This window comes from Phyllobates terribilis, unplaced genomic scaffold, assembly GCF_046119375.1.
Source record: "Phyllobates terribilis strain yellow unplaced genomic scaffold, ASM4611937v1 Scaffold_3__8_contigs__length_932513732, whole genome shotgun sequence".
Classification (NCBI taxonomy): domain Eukaryota; kingdom Metazoa; phylum Chordata; class Amphibia; order Anura; family Dendrobatidae; genus Phyllobates; species Phyllobates terribilis.
This window is the reverse complement of record NW_027362763.1, coordinates 463,235,975-463,259,357: the sequence shown is the minus strand read 5'-3', so window position 1 is coordinate 463,259,357 and position 23,383 is coordinate 463,235,975. Positions and strand designations below refer to the sequence as shown.

The window sequence follows — 23,383 nt, the reverse complement described above, 5'->3', positions numbered from 1 at the left end:
TGGCACCTTCCAGGGGTTGCCCAGTCATCATCTGTCCTGGCACCTTCCAGGGGATGCCCAGTCATTAGTGCTGGCTCCACAATTAGGGCATGTGCTCTGGAGTATTTTGAGGCGGTCAAAAATGACAAGTTATCTAGCGGAAACGACTTCCTGATGTGAATGCTCCTTCATTGGGGCTATTGGAGGAGTTTTGGAAGAGTATTTTTCCTGAAGCAATTTTTTGTCATCCTTTCCATTGGACAGTGCCCATTTTGGGGCGTCTCCCATCAGGAGAAGCCTCAGAAATGCTGTGTTCTTGCTTTTCCCACCCGGCGTTTTTCAAAACCTGAAGCGGAAAAAATAAGTCTCAAAACAGTGATCATAAGCTCAGCACAGTGGTCTTATCGTAGAAGTGATTAGGGGTCTGACAGGTATTTTCTCTTGAACATCTACACAGAGCCTACTCTTTTTTTCTGGCTCTCAAAAACCTCTGTTTTTTAAGTGGAAGACTCCTCAGGCATTGCTCCTTGTTTCTGGCCTTTTCTCAGTGGTTTTTAATCGTTTCCATTGGGGATCGGCTGCCAGTGAGCACCGGAGAGCGGTTATGGCCGCCGCTCTGTATACTCAGAGCAGTGACTCAACCAGCGGCAGTGCAGCCCCATCACTGAAACTGGATGCTGCAAGGGGGAATAAAGTTCATTTTCTCCCCAAAGTGTTAGGCTGCATGCAGGGGTCGGGCAGGTTAATAATGCTTTTAGCCAGCAGATTATCCCCATATCTGCAATATCTGTCCCATACGATTATATCGTTACACTCAGGCTACACTGCAACTTACCATGACTTGTAAGTTACATCCAAAAGGTTGTCTAGGTTCATTTTATTTCAGCACTGGCTTGTAGACATATAAAATGAAAAACACACAAATGTTCACCGTACCCGGGTCCAGCACGGACTCTGTCTCCGCCCCAGTCTTGTAATGACTACAACTCGTGACCACTGCTGACAATCACTGGGCTCATCAACTAGTGTCACCATCAGCGTCAGTGCTGAGCCCAGTGATTGTAGCTGTCAGATGCACTTTAGCAGTTATGACATTGCTACAGCATGTCAACGAATACCACAGCATGTCATGGAATACGGCAGCGGAGGGTGAGTATTGGTGTGTTATTTTCCATATACGGTATGTGAGAGTATGCTGAAATAAAATTGAATCCAACCCCTTTAAAGGCAAAAATGCATAGCAAGGAAAGAAAGACTGTATAAAACTATTGCAGACTTTCCTACCTTGTGATAATTTTTGCACTAATTAAATGGAATCTGTCAGTAGGTTTTTACTATTTAATCTGAGAGCAGCATAATGTAGGGGCAGAGACCCTGATTCCCGGGATGTGTCACTTGCTTAGCAGCTTGCTGTAGTTTCAATACAATCAGTGTTCAATGAGCAGGAAATTATCAGGACTAGGACTACCTGTCTCGTGCCAGGCAGTCAGGCTAATCTGTATTACCTCACCCATACCACTAATTCACAGCTTTCTGCCTATGCACAGTGTACACAGGAAGTTGCCAATAATGTGTAGGGGAGGATATGCAGAGCTCAGTATTCAGAGAACTGCTACATCTACAGCGTGGAAAACAGTGATTATGTCAAAACTACAGCAAGCAGTCAAACGTGATGCATCTCTGGAATCAGGCTCTCTGCCCTTACATCCTGCTGCTCTCAGATTCCATAGCAAAAACCTGACGACAGATTTTCTTTAAAGACTTGATGCATATTTTTTTTCCCAATATCAAACAATAGAAGTCTCATTGCAGCTATGACTTTACTGCTGCTCGCTTGAGTCACATGCAGACTGTGCATTAGGGCTCATACTCATCTGCATTTAAAACGGACGAGTGCAATCCGATAAAAAATCGGATTGCACTCTGACTAATGTTATTGAATGATTCCGTATTCATCTACAGTTTTTTTTTCTCAGTTCAGATCAGACTGAGAAAAAAATTGCTGCTTGCTGCGAGTGGCAGCGTATATTGGACGAGATTCGCCAATGCAAATCAATGGGTGCGATAAAAAAATCACACGGCACACGGATCATGCGTGTGCTGTGCGATTTTTTTTTTTTTATTTTTTAACTCCCCCCATCTCCTAGAAAACCCGACATTTCATCAGCCAACTACAGTAAATTCACAGCATGAACTGTCAGAATAGAAATAGAATAAAAGGAAAAAATGACGTGGGGTCCCCCATATTATTCTTAACCAGCCAGCTGAGGGTAAGCCGACAGCGGGGGGCAGATGTTTATAGTCTGGGAAGGGTGAAATAAATATGAAGCTTCCCAGGGCTATTAATACCAGCTCACAGCTGTCTGCATAGCCTTTACTGTTATTACAAGGGGGGACCCCCAAAAAATTTCATGCAGTCCCTCCATAGCCAATGAACTCCGGTTACCTCACTGACATCACTGCTCGCTACCTGAGAAAGTTTTATTTTTACATTAATGGGTAGAATGCATTTCAGGAACAACATCGGACTGAGTTTATTTACGCTAATGAGTGTGAGCCCTTAGTCTGTTATTTTAGGTTATTACAACGTGTTTGGAGATATTTCCTATTTCACTTCCCTACCTGATGTGACGGTTGTGTTGATATTGTCTTTGTGTGTTTTGCAGATAGATGACTATCATGGAATTAAGGTATCTGATCCATACAGGTGGTTGGAAGATCCAGACAGTGAGGAGACAAAGGTATTTCTTTTACTTCACATTCCCCAAGAGGTTTTTGCACCATATAAAGTATGCACAGGTCAGAGGGGTTAAAAAAATAATAAAAATTAAAATAAATAAATTAAGTAAAAAACCTCAGACTTTCTCTAAAGCTATTTAACCCCTTCCCGACATGATGAACAGTTGCATCATATGTTGGGTCCCTGACTTTGATTCTAATTCACAAGCCGAGCCCGCATCTTTCCCGGAAGATGATGGCTGAATTATTAAGCCATCATCTGCTTCTAGCAACCGCGGGTGCAGCGGAGCACCGCCGGCGGCTGTTATACTGTTAAATGCCGTTGTCAGTCTCTGACAGCGACATTTCACTCACGCCCATAACGCACCCATGACGTGATGACAGGGCACCGATGGGTTGCCATGACAGCCGGGGTTCTGCTGAAGACGATTCCCCTGTGAAAGCGAGCGTTTATCTGGTATTAATAAGAGATCGTGATGCACTTGCTCTGTATAGAACAAGTGATCAGACAATCGCAGCCTCAAGTCTAAAATACAGTAAAAAATGTTTTTAAAAATATGAAAAAAAATGCAAAAGTTCAAATCACTTGCCCTTTGCACCCTTAAAAATCAAACAATTAAAAAAATACGCATATTTGGCATCGCTGTGTTCGTAAACGTACGATCTATCAAAATATAACATAAACTGATTTGACCGGTAAACGTTGTAGTGGGGAAAAAAAAATGGAAACACCAGAATTATGTTTTTTTTTCAATAAAATGTAAGAAAAGGTGATCAAAACATCGTATCAGTATCTGCCCCAAATTGGTATCTGTAAAAACGTCAGCCCTCACACAACCCCATATCCTGAAAATGTAATTATTTTTTTGTGCAAATTTCTGAATTTTTTTCACCATTTAAATGAAAAAAAACTATGCATGTTGCCATTGGTCAGCTTTGCCATATATTGAACATGGTGAATAAACAAAAAACAATTGTAGAATTGCACTTTTTTTTGCAATTTCAATGCAACGAGTGATGGAGTACATACTGGACGTAACCATTCTGTTCAGAGTCCCTGCAGTCAAAACCACAGTGATCTGCAACTATTACTATTTATGTAAAAATGGTTAAAAAGTGAAGTCCTATTGGTCACAAAACATACTTATATATGCATACAACTACTTAAAAAATGATGTGAAGGTAAAAGACTGATAGCAAAGTGACCCCTGCTGCTCTATTTACATTACCTGACTGGTGGCACTAAAGAACTGCCAAACAGCTACTTGTTCACTAATTTGCCATTATTCTTGGCAGCACAAATCCTGTTTACGCAGGTCGGTGCACTGCCGAGAACAGTGATCTTTTGTGCAAACCACATCGAACCTCCGTTTTCCTTGTTTGTCGGGTTATTAGTAGCCTATTTAGACAGCACAATTATCGTGAAACGAGCATTCATAGAAATACTAGTTTATAATATTTTTGTAGTGTAAATAGACCTTAAAGGGCATCTGTCAGTAGGAGCAATTTCCCTAAGCCGTCTATATGGGCATTTAGGTCAATAGGAAGCTGGATTAAATGATGCCTCGATATCTGTAATTTGATGTCTAATTCCAGAGAAATCTGTGTTTTTCTTACATGTAAACAAACTGTGTAGGACTATGGGCCGGAGACTAATCTGCATGAGATGATTTTAAAGAAGTTGTCCACTACTTTATATGACCCCCCCCCTTAATGTTTCTCCCTGGGGCCCAGAAGTGTTTTGTAAATACCTTGCGGTACATTTTCTGCCTCTGAGTGGCGCTATCGCTGGCCGCTCAGAGGCATCACGTGACCCGTCACTGATGTCACCTCAAGGGAGGCATGACATCAGTGACGCGCTCCCCGGGGTGGATGCTGGGTTGTGGGCGGGGTTACCCCGTGCACCACACCCAGCATCCACCGTGCGTTTTCCCAGTGAATGAGGAGAGGTAGAGAGCGCGGTGGATGCCAGGTGTGACTCGTGGGGTAACCCCGCCCACAACCCAGCAGCCACTGGTGGAACGTGGAAAAGGGACTGCAGCCTGGACTTGTCGTGACGTCAGAGCCGGCTTCAGCCGGGGATCACGTGATGCCTGTGAGCGGCCAGTGATAGCGCCGCGCACAGGCAGAAAAAGCACCACAAGTGCCTTTAAATAAAAGGGGGAGTTACCAGTGTGATGTATAATGGCAGCTCTCTGCTCTCCTGATCTCACTACAGAGCTGTGTGTAATTATACCTGACACATCTGAAGGTTCCTCTCAGTGATTCAGCTTCCATCTCACAGGCAGACAGGCTTGCAATACAGCAGAGCTGTGAGAGCTGCAGTAAGTGTGTTTGTAAGGAGACAACGTTCAGTTCTACTGTTCTGTGTTAGTTACATATCTGACACTGGTAACGGCTCCTTTAATTTATAATAAGCCCTGGAGGCAGATTCTCTTGCAGATCAGTGTCCTGAAAAGCTCATTTATACATAAGAAAAACCTAGATTTCTCTGGAATAAGACTTCGGATTGCAGATATCAAGATATAATTTTATTCAACTTCTTATGAGCTACATTCCCATAAAGACAGCTTAGGAGGATTGATGCTACTGCTGGATTCCCTTTAAGTTGTGGGGAAACACAGTACTATGGCCCCGCCATTTTTTACGCCTAATTTTTTAAAATGGCGCATACGGTTCGAAAGCATCACCGTGGTGTGACCCAGTCGCACGCACTCCCCCTTATTGAATGGGCTGTGGGCGGGGTTTCACCCCACGTCATAGCCCAGTATCCAGCGCGTGCTTGCGGCCAATGAAAGCAGAGGCGAGAGGGAAAGCGCGCTCTGGATATTGGGTTGTAATGTGCAGTCAATCAGGGGGAGTGCATGTGACTGGGTAACGCCTCGGTGATGCAAGGGAGTCCGGAAGTTGACGTGACAACAGCGGATGTCAGCGGCGGCTGCAGCCGGGAGTCACGCGATCGAGACTGAGTGAGCAGCGATAGCGCCGCTCACAGACAAGTTTGGCAACATAGGGTATTTACAAAAATTGGAAAAAAGTGGAAAATCTAGAAACCGCAAAAATCATTAAAATTTCACATTTATTTGTACATTAACCCCTTTACGACATAGGGCGTATTAGTACGTATCTGTGCCCTGGGCCTTATGGACCAGATACGTATTAATACGCCCTGGCAATCGCCGCCGGGTGTCAGCTGATTGTCACGGCTGACACCCGGGGCTATGTGCAGGGAGCGGTCCCGGCACATTAACCCCCGCAATGCTGCGATCGAAGTCGATTGCAGTCGATCGCAGCATTGCGGTGGCTAAGGGGAGTTGATCGGTGTACTCACCTCCTCTTCCGGCGTCCAGCGCTGTCTGCCGCAGCTTCCTGGATGTTGCCATGACGACCCGATGTTGTCATGACAACATCCAGGTCACCAGACAGCAGGAAGATTTTTTGGACATGCGCAGTGCATTTCCAAACTATTTTCTCCCTGTCCAGCGTTGACAGCCTGCATGGCACAGGGATGGTGCTCCATTCCTGTGCCATGCAGGCTATCAGAGAAAAAAAAAGTGAAAGTCCCATAGTGGGACAAAGTAAAAAAACTGTTATAAAGTGAAAAAAAAAAAAAATTGTAAAAATATAAAAAAAAAAAATAATAATCCACCAAAAATAAAAATATAATGTACCCATCAATAAATATTATTATGAAAAAAAAACAATAAAAGTACACATATTTGGTATCGCCGCGTCCGGAACGACGTGACCTATAAAACTGTCCCACTAGTTAACCCCTTCAGTAAACACGGTAAAAAAAAAACAAAAAAAAACGCCAAGCAAAAAATGGAATAACACGTGATCAAAAAGACGAATATAAATAAAAATGGTACCGCTGAAAACGTCATCTCGTCCCGCAAAAAACAAGCCGCCGTACAGCTCCATCAGCCGAAAAATAAAAAAGTTATAGCTCTCAGAATAAAGCGATGCTAAAAAATAATTTTTTCTATAAAATTGCTTTCATTATGTAAAAGTGCAAAACATAGAAAAACGATATAAATGTGGTACCACTGTAAACGTACTGACCCAAAGAATAAAGCTGCCTTATCAATTTTACCACACGCGGAACAGAATAAAAAAAAAAAAAAAAAAAAAACAATTCCTGAATTGTTGGTTTTTGTTTATTCTGCCTCCCAAAAATCTGAATAGAAAGCGATCAAAAAATGTTACGTGCCTGAAAATGGCACCAATAAAAACGTCAACTCATCCCGCAAAAAACAAGCCGTCACATGACTCTGTCTGCCAAAATCTGGAAAAATTATAGCTCTCAAAATATGGCGATGCAAAAACTAGATTTTACAAAAAATGTGTCTTTTAATGTGTGACAGCTGTCAATCATAAAAACCCCATATGATTCTGGTATCGCTGTAGTCGCACGACCCGAAGAATAAAGTCGTCTAATCACTTATACCGCACGAGGAACGGCGTAAAAAATAAATTCTCGGGTTAGGGTTAGGGTAGGGTTGGGGTTAGGGTTGTGATGGGGTTGGGATTTTTTTCAAAAGTAAGAAAAAAAGATGACGATATGGCGACTAGTGTTGAGCGCAAGTGCTCACTACTTGAGTTTGCATCGGGTGCTCTGGTATGCATTGAGTATCGTGGGTATTTGAGTGACATGCTCGAGTCTCCGCCCCATATGCTTCGCGGCCAAAAAAACTTTGCTGGGATTGCCTGCCATGCACGAGCGATCCCCGCATGTTTTTTTTTGGGTGTCTAATAACCGTGAAGCATGCGGGGCAGGGACTCGAGCGTGTCACTCGAGCACACACAGTACATGGTGCATACCCGTGTACCTGATGCAAACTCAAGTAGCGAGCACTTGCGCTCAAGACTAATGACAACTTATTCAATATGATGACCTAATGTTATCAAATTCTGTGTCGTACCTCTGGGTTCAAAATGTTCACTATACCCCTTGATAAAATCCTGGAGGGGTCTAGTTTCCAAAATAGGGTCACTTGTGGGGGGTTTCCACTATTTAGGCACATCAGGGGCTCTCCAAACGCGACATGGTGTCAGCTAACAAATTGAATGGAAAATCGGCTCAAATTGTTAGCGGACACCATGTTGCGTTTGGAGAGCCCCTGTGTGCCTAAACATTGGAGCTCCCCCACAAGTGACCCCATTTTGGAAACTAGACCACCCAAGGCACCTATCTAGATGCATAGTGAGCACTTGGAACCCCCAGGTGCTTCATAAATTGATTGGTAAAAATGAAAAAGTGGAAAAACCCTAACAAAAAAAAATTTTGGTTCCAAAATTGTGCTGATGTAAAGTAAACATGTGGGAAATGTTATTTATTAACTATTTTGTGTGACATATCTCTCTGATTTAAGGGCATAAAAATTCAAATTTTGAAAATTGCAAAATTTTCGCCAAATTTCCATTTTTTTCACAAATAAACGCAAGTGATATCGAAGAAATTTTACCACAATCATGAAGTACAATATGTCACGAAAAAGCAATCTCAGAATCAGGGGCATCCGTTGAAGCGTTCCAGAGTAATTACCTCATAAAGTGACAGTGGTCAGAATTGTAAAAATTGGCCTGGTCATTAACGTGCAAACCACCCTCGGGGGTAAAGGGGTTAAAACATGAAAAAGTTTAAAAAACATGGTAATACAGTCGTCTCCCCATCACATGCAGGGAGACGACTTTGGACGTACCTATACGTCCAAGGTTGTTAAGGGGTTAATCTGCAGATTAAAAGTGTTCTGAACCTGCCTGTAACCCTGTATCCCAGCACTGACTGGCGGCCGGCCTTAATACTGATCTTGCTGTCAGTCAGTGCAGTGGGTGTGGTTACAGCTGCAGCTCTCAATATACAGAGTGGCGACTGAAACACGAATGCTGCCAGGAGGAATAAAGTTAATTTCCTCCCGGCAGTGGGCGTCTAAGTGCGGGCGCCGGGCTGGTTCAGAACACTACTAACCTGCAGATTAACCCCATATCTGTAGGTTAATAGCATTTTTTTTTTTATCTGACAGGTTCCCTCTAAAGAGTGAATATGTTTTCAGATTGGGTCATTCCATGTCAAGTGATCCAAATCTGAATATTTTTTTTTACCCGATGTCTTCAGATTTTGTTTTTCTTTGTTTTTTTACGTGCTATTTTAGTGAATTACAAAAAAAAAGTTTTGCATTTTTATCTTCATTAGTTAATTTTTTATAGATTTCTAAAGTTTTGAAAAAGTGAATTTTGGGCTTGTATGATGTTACATTTTTTATCATATCTCGGGTTAGAAATAAGATAAAGAGACGGGAGATGCACAGTTTTGTTTAGAACGGTACAAGTTTAATTTGACATGTCACACGATTATGTTTGTTGATATTTTGTTTTTGAGGAGTCAAATTCAAAATTTTGATGTGCAATTTTGAAAAAACAATATGTTATGACATTTTCAAAAAATACATATATGTTACTTGAGTTCTTGGTTACATTTGTACAAGGATTCAAGTTGGTCTTTCCTTGGGATCATATTTTAAGTGTGATTTTCTAAATAGTCTCATCTTAATCATATGTTTAATACTAAAGTAAAAGAAGCAATATTAAATATTTAAACGTGTATCAATTTTTTTTTATTATTACGACACTAGACATGTCCTTTTTCAAGTTTTTAAACAGAGTATAGTAGTTAAACCATCTTGCTTTAAAATGAAACAAAATTAACTAGTCTAAACAATTAATAGTTAGTCTTCAAACTCAGCTTTTACCATCAATTTTTCCCTTCTACTGGGCGGGATTTAATCTTTGTAATCACCAAGGTCAAGGTTTGGACTCTCCAAACTGAATACCTCCTTCAATCATAAGCTTAGTGTTCTGGTGTGCTGTACATATGCATATTCAGTGTGTACCACTACCACCAGCCAGGGGACAAGTCTTGGGTCGCAGGTCTGCAAATTTTGAAAATCATATTGTTCCAGAAGTTTAATTCTTTTTTTTTTTAAATTCGTAGGTCTCTTTTAAATTGGCAAGAACCAGTCTCTTTTGGACATGAGTTTTCTTACCGTTCACTTGCATAGACACACAGTCTTTCCTGCTAGGTATAATTCGGCTCACTTCATCACTATTATAAAAATCTTTCACTTTATCCACTATAGATTTATCTAATGCTTTGCCTGGGTTAGGATCAGGACAAGACATGAAACCTTTTTCTTTAACTAGAGATTTAGTTTTTCTAGCCATTCTATTGCTAATGTTAAATTAATTTTCTATTCTTTTGCATGTCCGACTCTTTTGTAATGTAGTTAGTATCATGAACTGTTCACTTCCGCTGAGAGTGAATTTAATTTTTCTTTAAGCTGCAGAATGATCTCTGGGTCAGTGTAGTTTTTTTCCTTCATCTTCTACTATTGCACCTACCAGTTCTTGGCTTAGTTTTTTTGCTGCATTTTCTAATTTTTTTTTTGCAATAACCTGGAAAAAGCATTCTTTTTTTTTTGCAATAGATGATTCTTCGATGTTAGAAAGTGATTTATTCAAATACTCTATAGTTAAATCAGGATTTATAACTTCTCATTCTTGTTTGAAGTTCCACATTCTTGTACATTTTCTGCTGTTTAGTATTTTTCTCTTTTGCAAGTTGCTTTCTATAACGGTCACAAATTTTCATACCCGCTTTGATTGATGGATTTACATCAAACATTCAATCTTGTACTGGCATAAGATTTCTTATTCTTTTATGTTTTACTTTTTTCCAAAGGATTGCATCAGTATATACTAAAAGCCATTCCCAGTTTAGAAGTAACAGCCATTGCTGTGTGAGAAAGAAACAAAACAGTTAATGTTGGGTAATAAAAATGGAGATTTTCAGTACTGTACGCTCTACAGCACAGGTCCCCAACCTGTGGCTCTGGAGCCACATGTGGTTCATGGGCCCATGATGTGTGGCTCACGGCTATCTGCCAGCTTGGTGCATTAGCACCAGGTCTAGCAAACAGCTATGAATAATAGGTCCCTAGATGGTGACTTTTTTGAGTAGCCCCTCATAGAATTGCAGATTGGAAAGGGAGTAAGGTAGGCCCTTGGATCTTGGTATACTGCCTCAGTGTGATTTCTGTTGGCAAGCTTTGGCTGTCATACCGGTAATGGGGGCTCTTCGTGTCACTGTGAGGGTGGCGAGATCTGGATTTTGCTTCTGAGCCTCGCTCAGAGCTAGATTTTGGCTCTCAAGGTCAGAAAGGTTGAGGACCTCTGCTCTATAGCAACACAATAATAAAAATGGAAATCTTCAGTACTCTACACTGTGTAGTATCAGTTACTCTTTTAACTAAAGTCAGTATTAATACCAAAAGAAAAACATTAAACTATTAACGCAAATGCACTGAAACTGAACACGCCAACCCAGTTTGTAGTACACTGACTCACTTGATGCCTGTGTAGAGACTACTGTTTGTTTAACTCAGCAAGAGGGCACAGGTCTAGGCATGTGAGGACATGGGTTCTCTTTTGCCTCTCTCACTTTTAAAATAATACTTCACTTCTGTCAGTATTACCCCCTTAATTCCCCTTCAGATATTTATTCATTTGTTCATTTTTTATTTTAACTATTGCTATTTTCCACACCCCTTCTGGGGCAGAACTGGGAGATGTGACGGGATTGGTGGAGAGCAGTCTGAGCGGGAAGATTTGAGTGTTTATAAAGCTCATCTCACGGTCCAGTCAGCTGTTCAATGTGTGAAGAAACAGTCGAAGCTTCCCTCCCACCCTCACAATATTAAAAAAAAGCATGAGTTTTTTATTTGGAAAACATAGACCCTACTCTTTTAGACCACAGGCAGAACAGATCTGAATTCAAGATTTTCTAATTGACACTTTAAATAGGGGTTATTTTAAAAAAAATTTACGTATGATCCCATTGAGAGCCCAATTTGAATTTTGGTACAGATGTAGCTAGGAGCATAGGAGGCAAATGTGATGTTTTTGCAAATTTAATATATTGATTTTTCGGAAATGCGTTTTCAAATTTTGCATAGGGGTAAAATATTAACAAAGATACTCTTGTGACCTATCTGTTGAAAGCCTGTACTGTTCTGAGTTGAATGGTGTTTTTCCCATTTCCCTATCTTGTTTCCTGTCTGAGTTATGAGGAGAAACGTAAAGGCATGCAGCACAGAAATTTGCATTTTTACACAACTTTGAAAATTAATTAAAAAAAAACTAAAATTTATAGAATTTTTTTTTTTAACAATTTGCATTCTCTAGCGCAGTATTACCAAACAACAAATTCTCAAAAGAATAAAAAATATTGTGGTAATATTCATTGGTTTGCTTGACATGGAATTACCCGATTCTAGAGATGTGTTGACATTTCTGTGATTCTATCCCCATAGAGTACAACAGAGAGAACCTGGAAATGAGATCACTGTTCTCATCACCTATGAGGCGGAAGGATGATTTCTTGCCCATAACATTACAAGACCTGCCGAGCGTTCTCGCCAGTCCCATTTCTTCCTTACATGTTAACTTTGTGCCTGTCTTCTGATAATTCAGAAGTTTTCTAAACTGACGTGGTGTTTCTTTTTTTTACTAGGCCTTTGTTGAAGCTCAGAACAAACTTACAATGCCATTTCTTGAACAATGCCCCATCAGGCGTCTATTTAAAGAACGGATGACAGAGTTGTATGATTTTCCCAAATATAGCTGCCATTTCAAGAAAGGGAAAAGGTAATTAAAACATATATTTATTGCTGACCATATAAACCTATGAAAACAAATTATTTTATACCACTTTGTAGGCAAATAGTAGTGTTTTTTTGTCCATTAGAGGGATCATTTACCCTGTAAAAAGTTGCAGAAGTTTGATTTGACGGACATAATGGCGTTTTTGGCATTTATTGCCTCAGATATACACCAAATTTATCACCTTTGGAAACAACATACAGACAAACTGAAAAAGAATGCTCAAGCTAAGCTTATTAAAATTGTCTTGAAAACCCGGAATAAATTGACCCAGAGGTATATTTTATTTCAAACACACAGCCGACTTATTCGTCTGTTCTCTCACACATCTATACTTTTGTCTTTTAATGGCTCCCCAAAAAAATAAAGCCTCTTGCGGTATTTTTTGACAGCAGCGCTCCTTGGTAACCCAATACTGGCGCTCACACATGTAACCTACTTTAGCTGAATGGCAACAGAAAATCTCCCATTTGTTCCACACGAACAAAAGTTCATTTTAATAATTGTCTGTGTCTGATCATATACGGAACATACCACAGCTCCTGGGCAGGGAAGGAAGCATAAGGCTATGTGCCCATGATGCATCTCCCTGGCAGAAAAAAACGCATGCGGATTGTACATACGGTTTTCCTGCCAGGGACATGCGGAAGTGAAGCGTTCTTCACATGCATTTCCGCATGCGGGTTGTCAAGTGATTTCCAAGCGATTTTAGCATCACTTGGAAAGTGCTTGTCAACTTGGTCACACCATATAAATCCATGCAAACGGCATGGATTTATATAGTGTGACCCGAGAGAATGGTTAAAAATAAAAAAATAAATCTATACTTACCCTCCGATGACCCCCGGAGTCTTGCCTCACTCCGTTCTCCCTTGCCGGCAGCAGTACACTGAAGGACCTGCCGACGTCAGCATCGCGTGACCCGTCACATGACTATAACGTTAGCGCAGGTCCTTCAGTCCATCGCGATCTGCCGGCATGCGAGGAGGAGCACAGCGCGGGCCGCCAGAAGGTAAGTATATATTTATTTTTTATTTTATTCTTTTTTTTACAGTTTTCTATGGTACCCGGGTCCGGAGGAGAGTCTCCTCTCCTCTAGACCTGGGCACCATCCGCACATTAGAACACATGGAATGCGCATCTACATATACAGTGATGCAGAATCCATGCGGTCTAATGCAAGTCAATGGCGGCGAAAACGCAGCGCTTCCGCAAAATAATTGGTAGTGCTGCGTATTTCTCCGCAATGATAATCCACAGCGGAAATTTCCGCAGCATGTGCACAGCACATGCGGATTATCATTGGGGAACATGGCAGGCCTTCTACCATGCGTTTTTTAAGCATTTCTGCAGCGTCTTTGCCGCTGCGGAAACGCTTAAAAACCGCATCGTGGGCACACAGCCTAAGACAATACAGACATTACATCAGGGGATCACAGAGGATTCATTTTGTGAGGTAAAACATTGTTTAAAAACAGGCAGTGAAATATTTTACCTCACAAAATGAATCCCCTGCGATCCCCTGCTGTAATGTCTGTATTGTCTTTTTCTTCCTCCCCTGCCCAGGAGATGTGGTATGATCAGACCATGTTCTGTACACGGTCAGACACAGACAGTTATTAAAATGAACTTTCGTTCGTGAGAAAACCCCTTTAAGGCAAAACTCACTGCTTTGCCTTGCTATGAAAATTCTAGTCAAACAGGTGTGGTAACCTCATGTGGTGTACGGCAGGTTGCCCTCCTGGCAGTGCCTCCCGGTGGCCAAGCTTTCTGTCAGGATGAGCCTCTTTCCCTCTCAGATTACTGGCACACAAAGTTCCACAATATAATGTTTGCACAGTAGCTGCCTCTAAGTACAGGATGATGGTGGTGACAGTAGTTTGTACAACTGAGCTCCAATCATGAAGAAGCTGTATGAACTTAAACAGAAGTCTCTTTACTAATGATAAAGGGGGCAAGTAATTATATACAAACAGTAGGGAATTGGTGTTCAGGGTTACACTCACAGGTGTAGATTGGCTTTTACATGCAGACAGGCAGATCTCTGTGGGACATTTGTTTCATCAAATCAGAATCGTTCCTCCTTATGGCTGAGCTTCTGCTCTGAGGTAATTTTTCCTTCTAGAGGTGCAATAGGAATTTTCCTAATATGAAGGCTGTCAGCTCCCCTTATTTTATTAGGCCCTTTTTCGACCCAGCAGTCAGGGGGAGGAAACTCCTTTTCCTGCCAAATGGCTTCCTCTTCTCACTCCTCTCTCAAAATGTCTCACCTCCAACTGCCTCCTCAATTCTTAACTACCTCACAGGATTAAGCTCCTCCCACTCTCATGTGACTCTTACCGCTGTAGTCATTGGCTGACTGCCCAGGGGTGTTTGTTCCAGAAACTTCTCCATAATATATATATATATATACCTATACCATTTGTATTTTTTGTTTTGTTTTTTTCATACCAAAACCTGGGTTATCCACTCATTCATCCTGCACTTTCAGGAAGGCTATTCAGAAGTCTCATTATCACCACAAGCAGGTCTGCAAAAACACACCGCTGATAACTCCGTATCCGTTATTCACAATAGGTGATGCCACAGCTTCCCCTGCTCCCCATCCCCTCACAATGACGTTTGCACCCGCTCATTAGACGCATCAATGCCAATGATAAGTCTATTACACCTAATGTACATGTAGATTTTTTTGAAAAAGCAGAGGAAGTATGAGTCTAGGATAGCCACAGTGGCCAGTCTGAAAAAGCAAGATTTATCATTTTATTTTTGTAATATTGTAATACAGATTGTAAAATAGAAAAAAAGCCAAACATTTAAAAAAAAAATGTTTAGCATAGAAAGTTGATTTAAACAATAAGTCCTTTTCTGTCAATAGATTACCTTTATTTTTAATTATAACCAATGTTAACCACATTACCATGGTATTTTTCCCTGTTAGGTTGTAGTCATACAGGGCAGAAAAATCTACAACATACTCTACATACCCCAAAATCTGCATGGTTTTAAACCAGTAGAAATCCAGCATCTAAAGTAGTAAAATTCGTAGATACTTTATTGTGCTTCTTTAAAAACTTCAGCCAACTCACAACTGGGTCAACATTCCATAAGGCTTACGCGTTTTGGGCCAGTTTGGCTCTTAGTCATAACACAGAATGGATAAAAGCACATTTCTTATAGGGCAACTTAGTAAAACCATTAGTGTCCACAGACATATGTTAACTATTGTCTCGTTACTATTTAAATAAGCACTCCTATTAAGATTATTTTTTTCTATAAATCTGTGTATATACAGTGGGAAAAATAAGTATTTGATACACTGACGATTTTGCAAGTTTTCCCACCTACAAAGTATGGAGAGGTCTGTAATTTTTATCATACGTACACTTCAACTGTGAGAGACAGAATCTAAAAATAAAACCCAAAAAATCACATGATATGTTTTTTAAATTATTAAATTGCATTTTATTGCATGTAATAAGTATTTGATCACCTACCAACCAGCAATAATTCTGGCTCTCACAGACCTGTTAGTTTTCCATTAAGAAGCCTTCTTACTCTGCACTCATTACATGTATTAATTGCAACTGTTTGAACTTGTTAACTGTATAAAAGATACCTGTTCACACACTCAATCAATCACACTCCAACCTCTCCACCATGGCCAAGACCAAAGCGCTGTCTAAGGACACCAGGGACAAAATTGTAGACCTGCACAAGGCTGGGATGGGCTACAGGCAATAGGCAAGCAGTTTGGTGAGAAGGCAACAACTGTTGGCACAATTATTAGAAAATGGAAGAAACACAAGATGACTGTCAATCTTCCTCCGTCTGGGGCTCCATGCGGGATCTCGCCTGGTGGGGTAAGGATGATTCTGAGAAAGGTCAGAAATCAGCCCAGAACTACACAGGAGGACCTGGTCAATGACCTGAAGAAAGCTGGGACCACAGTCTCAAACATTACTGTTAGTAACACACTAGGCCATCATGAATTAAAATCCTGCAGGGCACGCAAGGTCCCCCTGCTCACGCCACCACATGTCCAGGCCCGTTTGAACTCTGCCAGTGACCACCTAGATGATCCAGAGGAGGCATAGGAGAAGAAGTCAGATGAGACCAAAATAGAACTTTTTGGTGTCAACTCCACTCGCCGTGTTTGGAGGAAGAAAAAGGATGAGTACTTATTTCATGCAATAAAATGCAAATTAATTATGTAAAAATCATTCAATGTGATTTTCTGAATTTTTTTTAAGATATATCTCACAGTTGAAGTGTACCTATGATAGAAATTACAGACCTCTCCATTCTTTGTTGGTGGAAAAACTTGCAAAATTGGCAGTAGATCAAATACTTATTTTCCCACTGTATGCATGTATTGTACTGTGTAGGTGTTAATATACTCACATACGCTGCCTGCTTTGGGATCCAGCATCGTTCTGCTCCTCTTCTCAGTGACGCCACCATTCTTCAGACTATCCAGCACACTCTATGCTGTATATGCAAGCCAGAAGTCTCTTGCAATGTAAGCCTATGTAGCGTAATTATAAAAGAGGCTTACATTATAACAGCCACTTCCGGTTCATGCAAAGTGCAATGTGAACTGGAGAGGCTGCAGAGGGGTGACGTCACTGAGAATGGGAGCAGAATGGTGCTGGATCTTAGAGAAGACAGCGTTAGGTGAGCATATTAACTCATACACAATGCATTACATTTACACATACACAGTGTTGGAGCATGTGGATTTGTGAACCCACTGTGCAAAAGGGCCAGGTCTGCCTAGGTTGGAGCGTAGCTAAGCAGCTACCAGGTGTTCACTGGAGCTCCTGATGGTGGAGACCGATTGAGCTGCAGGTAGCCGCCAGGTACCACTCCTAGGCAGGACCCGGTACTGCAGCTGCTGACCCCAGTGAACAGGTTAGCTAACACTGTTTAGGGCTACATTCATACAAACTGATCTAGGATATGGTTCAGGGAAACGTTCAGATACTAGCTGCACCGGGACCAGGGGACTTTAGGGACAGGACTGGCCGCATCAGGACCAGGGTACAATTTTCAGGCACTGGCCGCATCGGGACCAGGGGACTTCAAGGACAGAACTGGCCACACCAGGACCAGGGAACAATGTTAAGACACTGGCCGCATCGGGACCAGGGGACTTTGGGGTTTGGGGACAGAACTGACCGCGCCAGTACCAGGGTATAATCTTTAGGAATGCCCGCACCAGGACCAAGCGACAAGTGTTTTAACAATAAAATTTTTATTAAAGTTTTTCAACATAACATAGGAGAAGGGTATCAGGTACATCACATGTGACATTTAGAGTATAATAAAGCATCTGAGAGAAAATATCAAGAAACTTCTAGATTCATGAACCTGGGGAACAAGAGAGGAAGGGCGGCAGAACCTCTCAGCAGGGGAGGAGGGAAGGGAAAAAACAGGAAATGGTATATTCTCCAAAATAAATACCGTCAGAACTAGTTTCCATGGAACAATGCCTTTTCCAGCATGATGGAGCACCTTGCCATAAAGCAAAGGTGATAACTAAATGGCTCATGGAACAAAACATACAGATTTTGGGTCCATGGCCTGGAAACTACCCAGATCTTAATCCCATTGAGAACTTGTGGTCAATCATCAAGAGACGGGTGGACAAACAAAAACCAACAAATTCTGGCAAAATGCAAGCATTGATTATGCAAGAATGGACTGCTATCAGTCAGGATTTGGTCCAAAAGTTGATTGAGAGCATGCCAGGGAGAATTACAGAGGTCTTGAAGAAGAAGGGGCAACACTGCAAATATTGACTTGCTGCATTAACTCATTCTAACTGTCAATATAACCTATTGGTACTCATAATATGATTGCAATTATATTTCTGTATGTGATATAAACATCAGACAAACACTAATAAAAACCAGAGGCCAGCAGATCATGTTAAAATATAATTCTGGTGTCATTCTCAAAACTTTTGGCCATGACTGTAGAGCTTTTAGCCCAAGTAAATGGCAGATATTTTTTTAAATTGGAAATTAATCCTGGGGGACAATCAATTGGAAGGGCCATTGATTTTGCGGAGTTCAATTTGTAAAGGAATACTTCTGAGAACTGAGAAAGAATGGATAGCAGTGCTCGGAGGAAGTTTTGGGGTGTGTTACAGAGATAATTACGTCATCTGCATACAGACCAACTGGGTGAGCCACGGACCCTATTTTTATTCCAAAGATATCTTTACAAGTGCGAATCTCTTGCGCCAAGGGTTCCATAACCAATGCAAAAATTGCAGGCGACAGCGGGCACCCCTAGCGGGTTCCATTCGAGATATGAAACTGGTCTGAGCTAAAGCCTGCTGCTAATACCTTCGCACTCGGGGAGGAGTATAACGCCATTATATCCTTCTGTATGTGTCAAATTAACCCGAATTTAGTCAAGACTGCTTGGAGGTATCCCCAGTGTACTCGATCAAACGCTTTTTCTGCATCTAACAAAACTAGCACACTGGGGACCCCAGATTTCTCTGCTCTGTGGATCAGGTTTAGAACCCGTCGAGTGGCGTCTCTGGTTTGCCTCCCCGGCACAAAACCCATTTGATCTGGCGCTACCAGCTGAGGGAGGACCGTATTAATTCTTTGAGCTAGGATCTTAGAATACAATTTAAGATCACAGTTCAGTAGTGAAATAGGTCGAAAATTCTCAGGTTTATTTGGGGGTTTGCCTGGTTTTGGGAGGGGAACAATAGTTGCTTCCAAGAATAATGGGTTGATTTTACCCTTGCTTCTCCAGTGTAAAAATAGACGCTGCAAGTATGGGTATAACTGCTCCGAAAGCAGTTTATAAAATTCATTAGCAAAGCCATCTGGCCCTGGAGTAGAGTGTAGTTTAGACGCTTTAATTGCACTTTTTATTTCACCAACCTGTATAGGCGAATTCAAATATTCAAGTTGGGATTGTGAGATTTTCGGTAAGTCTATAGATTTAAGAAATTGTTCTATATGTGGAATCGAGGGATGATGGATGGTATGGTCCGTGTTCAGATTGTACAGATGAGAATAATAGTCCGCAAATGCATTGGTAATCTCTATTGGGTCATAAATTTTATCCCCGTTCGGCTGGAGCAAATGGTCAATCCTCCCCTTAGCAGTCAGTTTTTTCACTCTACGGGCTAGTACAGCGCTTGCTCTATCACCCAAAGCATAGTATTTTGCTTTAACCCGCTTTAGATTATGTTCATAGTTGAATAATAAGAGTTTCCGAAGGTCATTTATACTCTCCAGCAAAGCATTATTAACTGCCGGGGACTTGTTTTCTTTTTGGTTGATCTCCAAAATTTTAATTTAATTTTATTTATGACCGATTGCACTTCGCACTCTCTGTGTCTCTTTTCTCGTGAAGCCAATTTTATACATAGACCTCTCATAAATGCTTTTTGCGATAACCATAAAGTCTCATCGGAAACTTCTCCATTGTCATTAATTTCGAAAAAATGTTTCAGTTCATTTGAGAGATATTCCCTATTATAAGTAGATTTTAAAAGAAAAGTATTCAAACGCCAGGTAAACGCAGAGGGCGGAGCGCCGCCATCAACGAGTTCCAATGTAATTGGGGCATGATCAGACCAGGTTATCGAACCTATATGTGAGGATTTACATAATGGTAAGGCTGTTTTATTTACCCAAAAATAGTCTATTCGAGAAAGTGATGAGAATCTAGGGGAAAAGTACGTATAATCCCTTTCGTTGGCATGATGGTATCTCCAAACATCGTGGAGAGCTTCTTCTGATATAATACCTTTTTAAATCCTCCCGACGCGTATTTCGATCCGAGTCCGTGTCTAAATCTCTAGATACAGGGGCGTTGAAATCTCCGCAAATTATCAATGGCCCCTGAGAGATGGAACAAATTTTTTTAAGAACTTTAGAGAAGAAAATTTTGGGCTTATCATTAGGGCTATATAAGGTCACAATCGTGTATTGGGAATTATTTATTAACCAAATAGGACTATGTATCTTCCTCTGGGATCAGTATAAAGGGACAACATGGAGTATGATATGGTATGTTTTATGAGTTTCGCAACACCCGCTTTTTTATGTGGGGCATTAGCCTGAATTATTGTGGGGAAGTGAATATTGGATAATCTAGGTGCGTCTTGGGAAAGCAAGTGAGTCTCCTGGAAACAGATAACTTCGCATTTGGATGATCCTATCTCTTTCCAAAGGGGGAGTTTAAACCCCTTACATTAAGAGATAAGATCTTAATAGCCATGGTGGAGTTCAAAGTTCTCGAATACGATCAAAGAATAAAGCATTTGTACATCAATACATATTACTGACAGGGAGAGAGATAGAACAATACAATATCGTGCATTTGGAGAATCGGGACCCAATGGATGAAGGTTCATTAACCAAACATAAACACATTTAGGGAAAAGATAAAATAGAACAACTAAAAACACATATATGAAATAAATGTTCAAATGATAGCGAACCATCTGGATATACGCTATCGAGTGGGGGTATTCAAAGAGTACGGACACAACAGAAGAGGACAACCAAGGTTGTCAGGACCGTACTCCCGTGCCGGAAGGCAACAAAAGGAAACAGCAAGTACAGATTCAGAGATTAGAGGTGAACTCCTAAAAAGGAAAAATTGCAGACCTCAACGATTTACAGTGATCCAATCAGTTGGAATTTTTTTATACTGTTGCTCTGAGGGGAGAGGTGAAACAAACCCCTCCGGAAGAAACTTCCATTTGGCGAGTTGTTTTTCTGCATGTCGCGGTGATAGGCAGACCACCACGTCATCATCTTTAATGATTAACAATTTGACCGGATGTCCCCAGCGGTAGGGAATGTCGACGTTTCTCAAAATTGCTGTGCAAGGAGCAAACTCTTTGCGTTTTGCTAAAGTGGCGGCTGACAGATCTTGAAAAATAGTATTCCCTTGAAACGGAGCAGGTAGATTTTTCTTTGATGGTGAAAAAATGAATCCTTGCCAGAGTGTCTCTAGGCAGTGATGGATTTACATGTTTAGGTTTAGGAACTCTGTGAATTCTGTCCACTACCAACTCAGAGTTTGATGCATCTGGGAGTACGGACTGCAGAAGATTGTGAAAAAATTGGAATAAATCAGAGTTTTTAACGCTTTCAGGAATCCCACGAAGTCTCACGTTATTCCTACGAGACCTGTCCTCCTGGTCTCCTATTTTATTTCTGAGAAATTCTGAGGTATCTTTTAGTTCGTAGTATGCATCGACCAGAGAGTTGTGAGAATCCGCAAAATCCACCATTTTGTCCTCTAACCGTGAGGTACGGTCCTCCAGATTTCTCACATCTTTTTTCAAGGCACTCACCATTTGTTTCATGTCATCTTTTAAAAACTTGCGCAGAGTGCTCAGTAGTTCTTGCATCGTGTTTTTGGTTAATGGAGCATCTGCAGTCCCTGGGTCATCTCCCGTAGTTGAACTTTCACGGGAGGAGCGACCAGAGGGTGGCGAGGAGACTCGTTGGGTTTCGCTCAGATTGGATGTAGATTGTGCCGCTCCTCGTGAGAAAAATTCTGTCAGTTTAGTAGGGGACGCTGTTTTACGAGGTCTGCCCCTGGTCATTTTTGGTTTTATTAATGGGATCAAGATATAAAAGTACTAAGCGTGTTCTCTGTCTTGGAGTATTAGCTTAGCTTCACTGTTCTCTGTGAGTAGAAATGCGTCGTGCTGCTTTTTTAGAGGTCTATGCAGTAGGAGTCACCTCATCTTGGGGCTAACATGGTGGGCTAAGCACCAGACAAAGTCATGTTACTATATATTGGGAATGACTTGGTGTTATCTACTTTTCCCAAAAGCTCCAGCAGGTGGCAGACTTGCATTAGAAAATACAGGGGAAGAACCTCACAGCAGTAGCGTAGAGACTATAGCTTATAGCATAGGTAACTCCACGCAGCTGTCTCCACAGGGATGGAACCACGATGCAGATAAAAAAAATAAAAAAAAAGTGGAAGTCCAACCCATGTGGGGTTAAATTGCAATTACAGTTCTGGCCCGTCTAGCCCTTATTGAGGAATGGGGAGTGGAGTGCTGCAAACCCCGCTCTCCGTATCCAGAGGAGAAGGACCGAGTAAGATGGCCGCCGTCTTTTCTTCCTTCCCGACTGACTCCCTCACTAACCACTGACTCTGAACACAGGACTCCGGTGCCGGTCCCCGTGGTCACCTCCGTTACCGCTGATCTCCCAGAGACCGTAGAGCTCACTGAGTTACGGACCGCTCCGGGGGGAGAGCGGGCGGAAGCAGTGATCCAGGAGGCCGCCCGACCAGGCCTCCGACTCCGCGGTGTTCCACAACGGCCTCTCAAGAGCTCCGAACTCACACCCGACGTCTCCGCCGGCTCCCGACGTCCACTCGGTGTTGCTCCCGGAGGGTGAAGCGGTAAGCAGCCGGGTATAGCCGAGATAGGACGCGGGTATAAGCAGGAGCTCTGCTCCACATGTCCGTCTCCTTTGGCCTTCAGACACCCCCCCCCCCAAGCGACAAGTGTTCAAGCACTGGCCACACCGGGGATTCGGGCTTAGGATACTGGCCTCACCGGGACCAGGTGACTTTAGATACAGGACTGGCCGCACCAGGATCATAGGACAACATTCAGGACTCTGGCTACACCAGGACCAGGAAATCGGGTTCAGGGCACTGGCCGCACAATATGATTTAGGTCTTGGTTCTGGCTGGACCATTGCAAACTTTAATCTTCTTCTTTAAAAGCCATTATTTTCTTGATTTGTAGGTATTCTAAGGGTCATTGTCGTGCTGAAAGCTGAATCCTCTTTAACTTCAACTTTTTAGCAGAGGCTGGAAGAATTTGTTGCAAAATTGACTAAAGTCCCAATTGCAGCTGCCTAAAAACAGCCCAAAACATAATTCTGCCTCCAGCATGCTTCACTGTGGGTGTGGTGTTCTTTTG

General features: G+C 41.8%; 1 protein-coding gene across 1 annotated transcript in view; it reads left to right on the top strand.

Moving 5' to 3' along the window:
- PREP (prolyl endopeptidase) overlaps window positions 1-23,383 on the top strand; it is a 136,630-nt gene that overhangs the window by 646 nt on the left and 112,601 nt on the right. Inside the window, exons 2-3 of the mRNA XM_073675775.1 lie at window positions 2,646-2,720; window positions 12,290-12,423. Of these exons, the coding sequence (XP_073531876.1) occupies window positions 2,646-2,720; window positions 12,290-12,423 (209 nt within the window). The remainder of the gene's footprint in view (window positions 1-2,645; window positions 2,721-12,289; window positions 12,424-23,383) is intronic.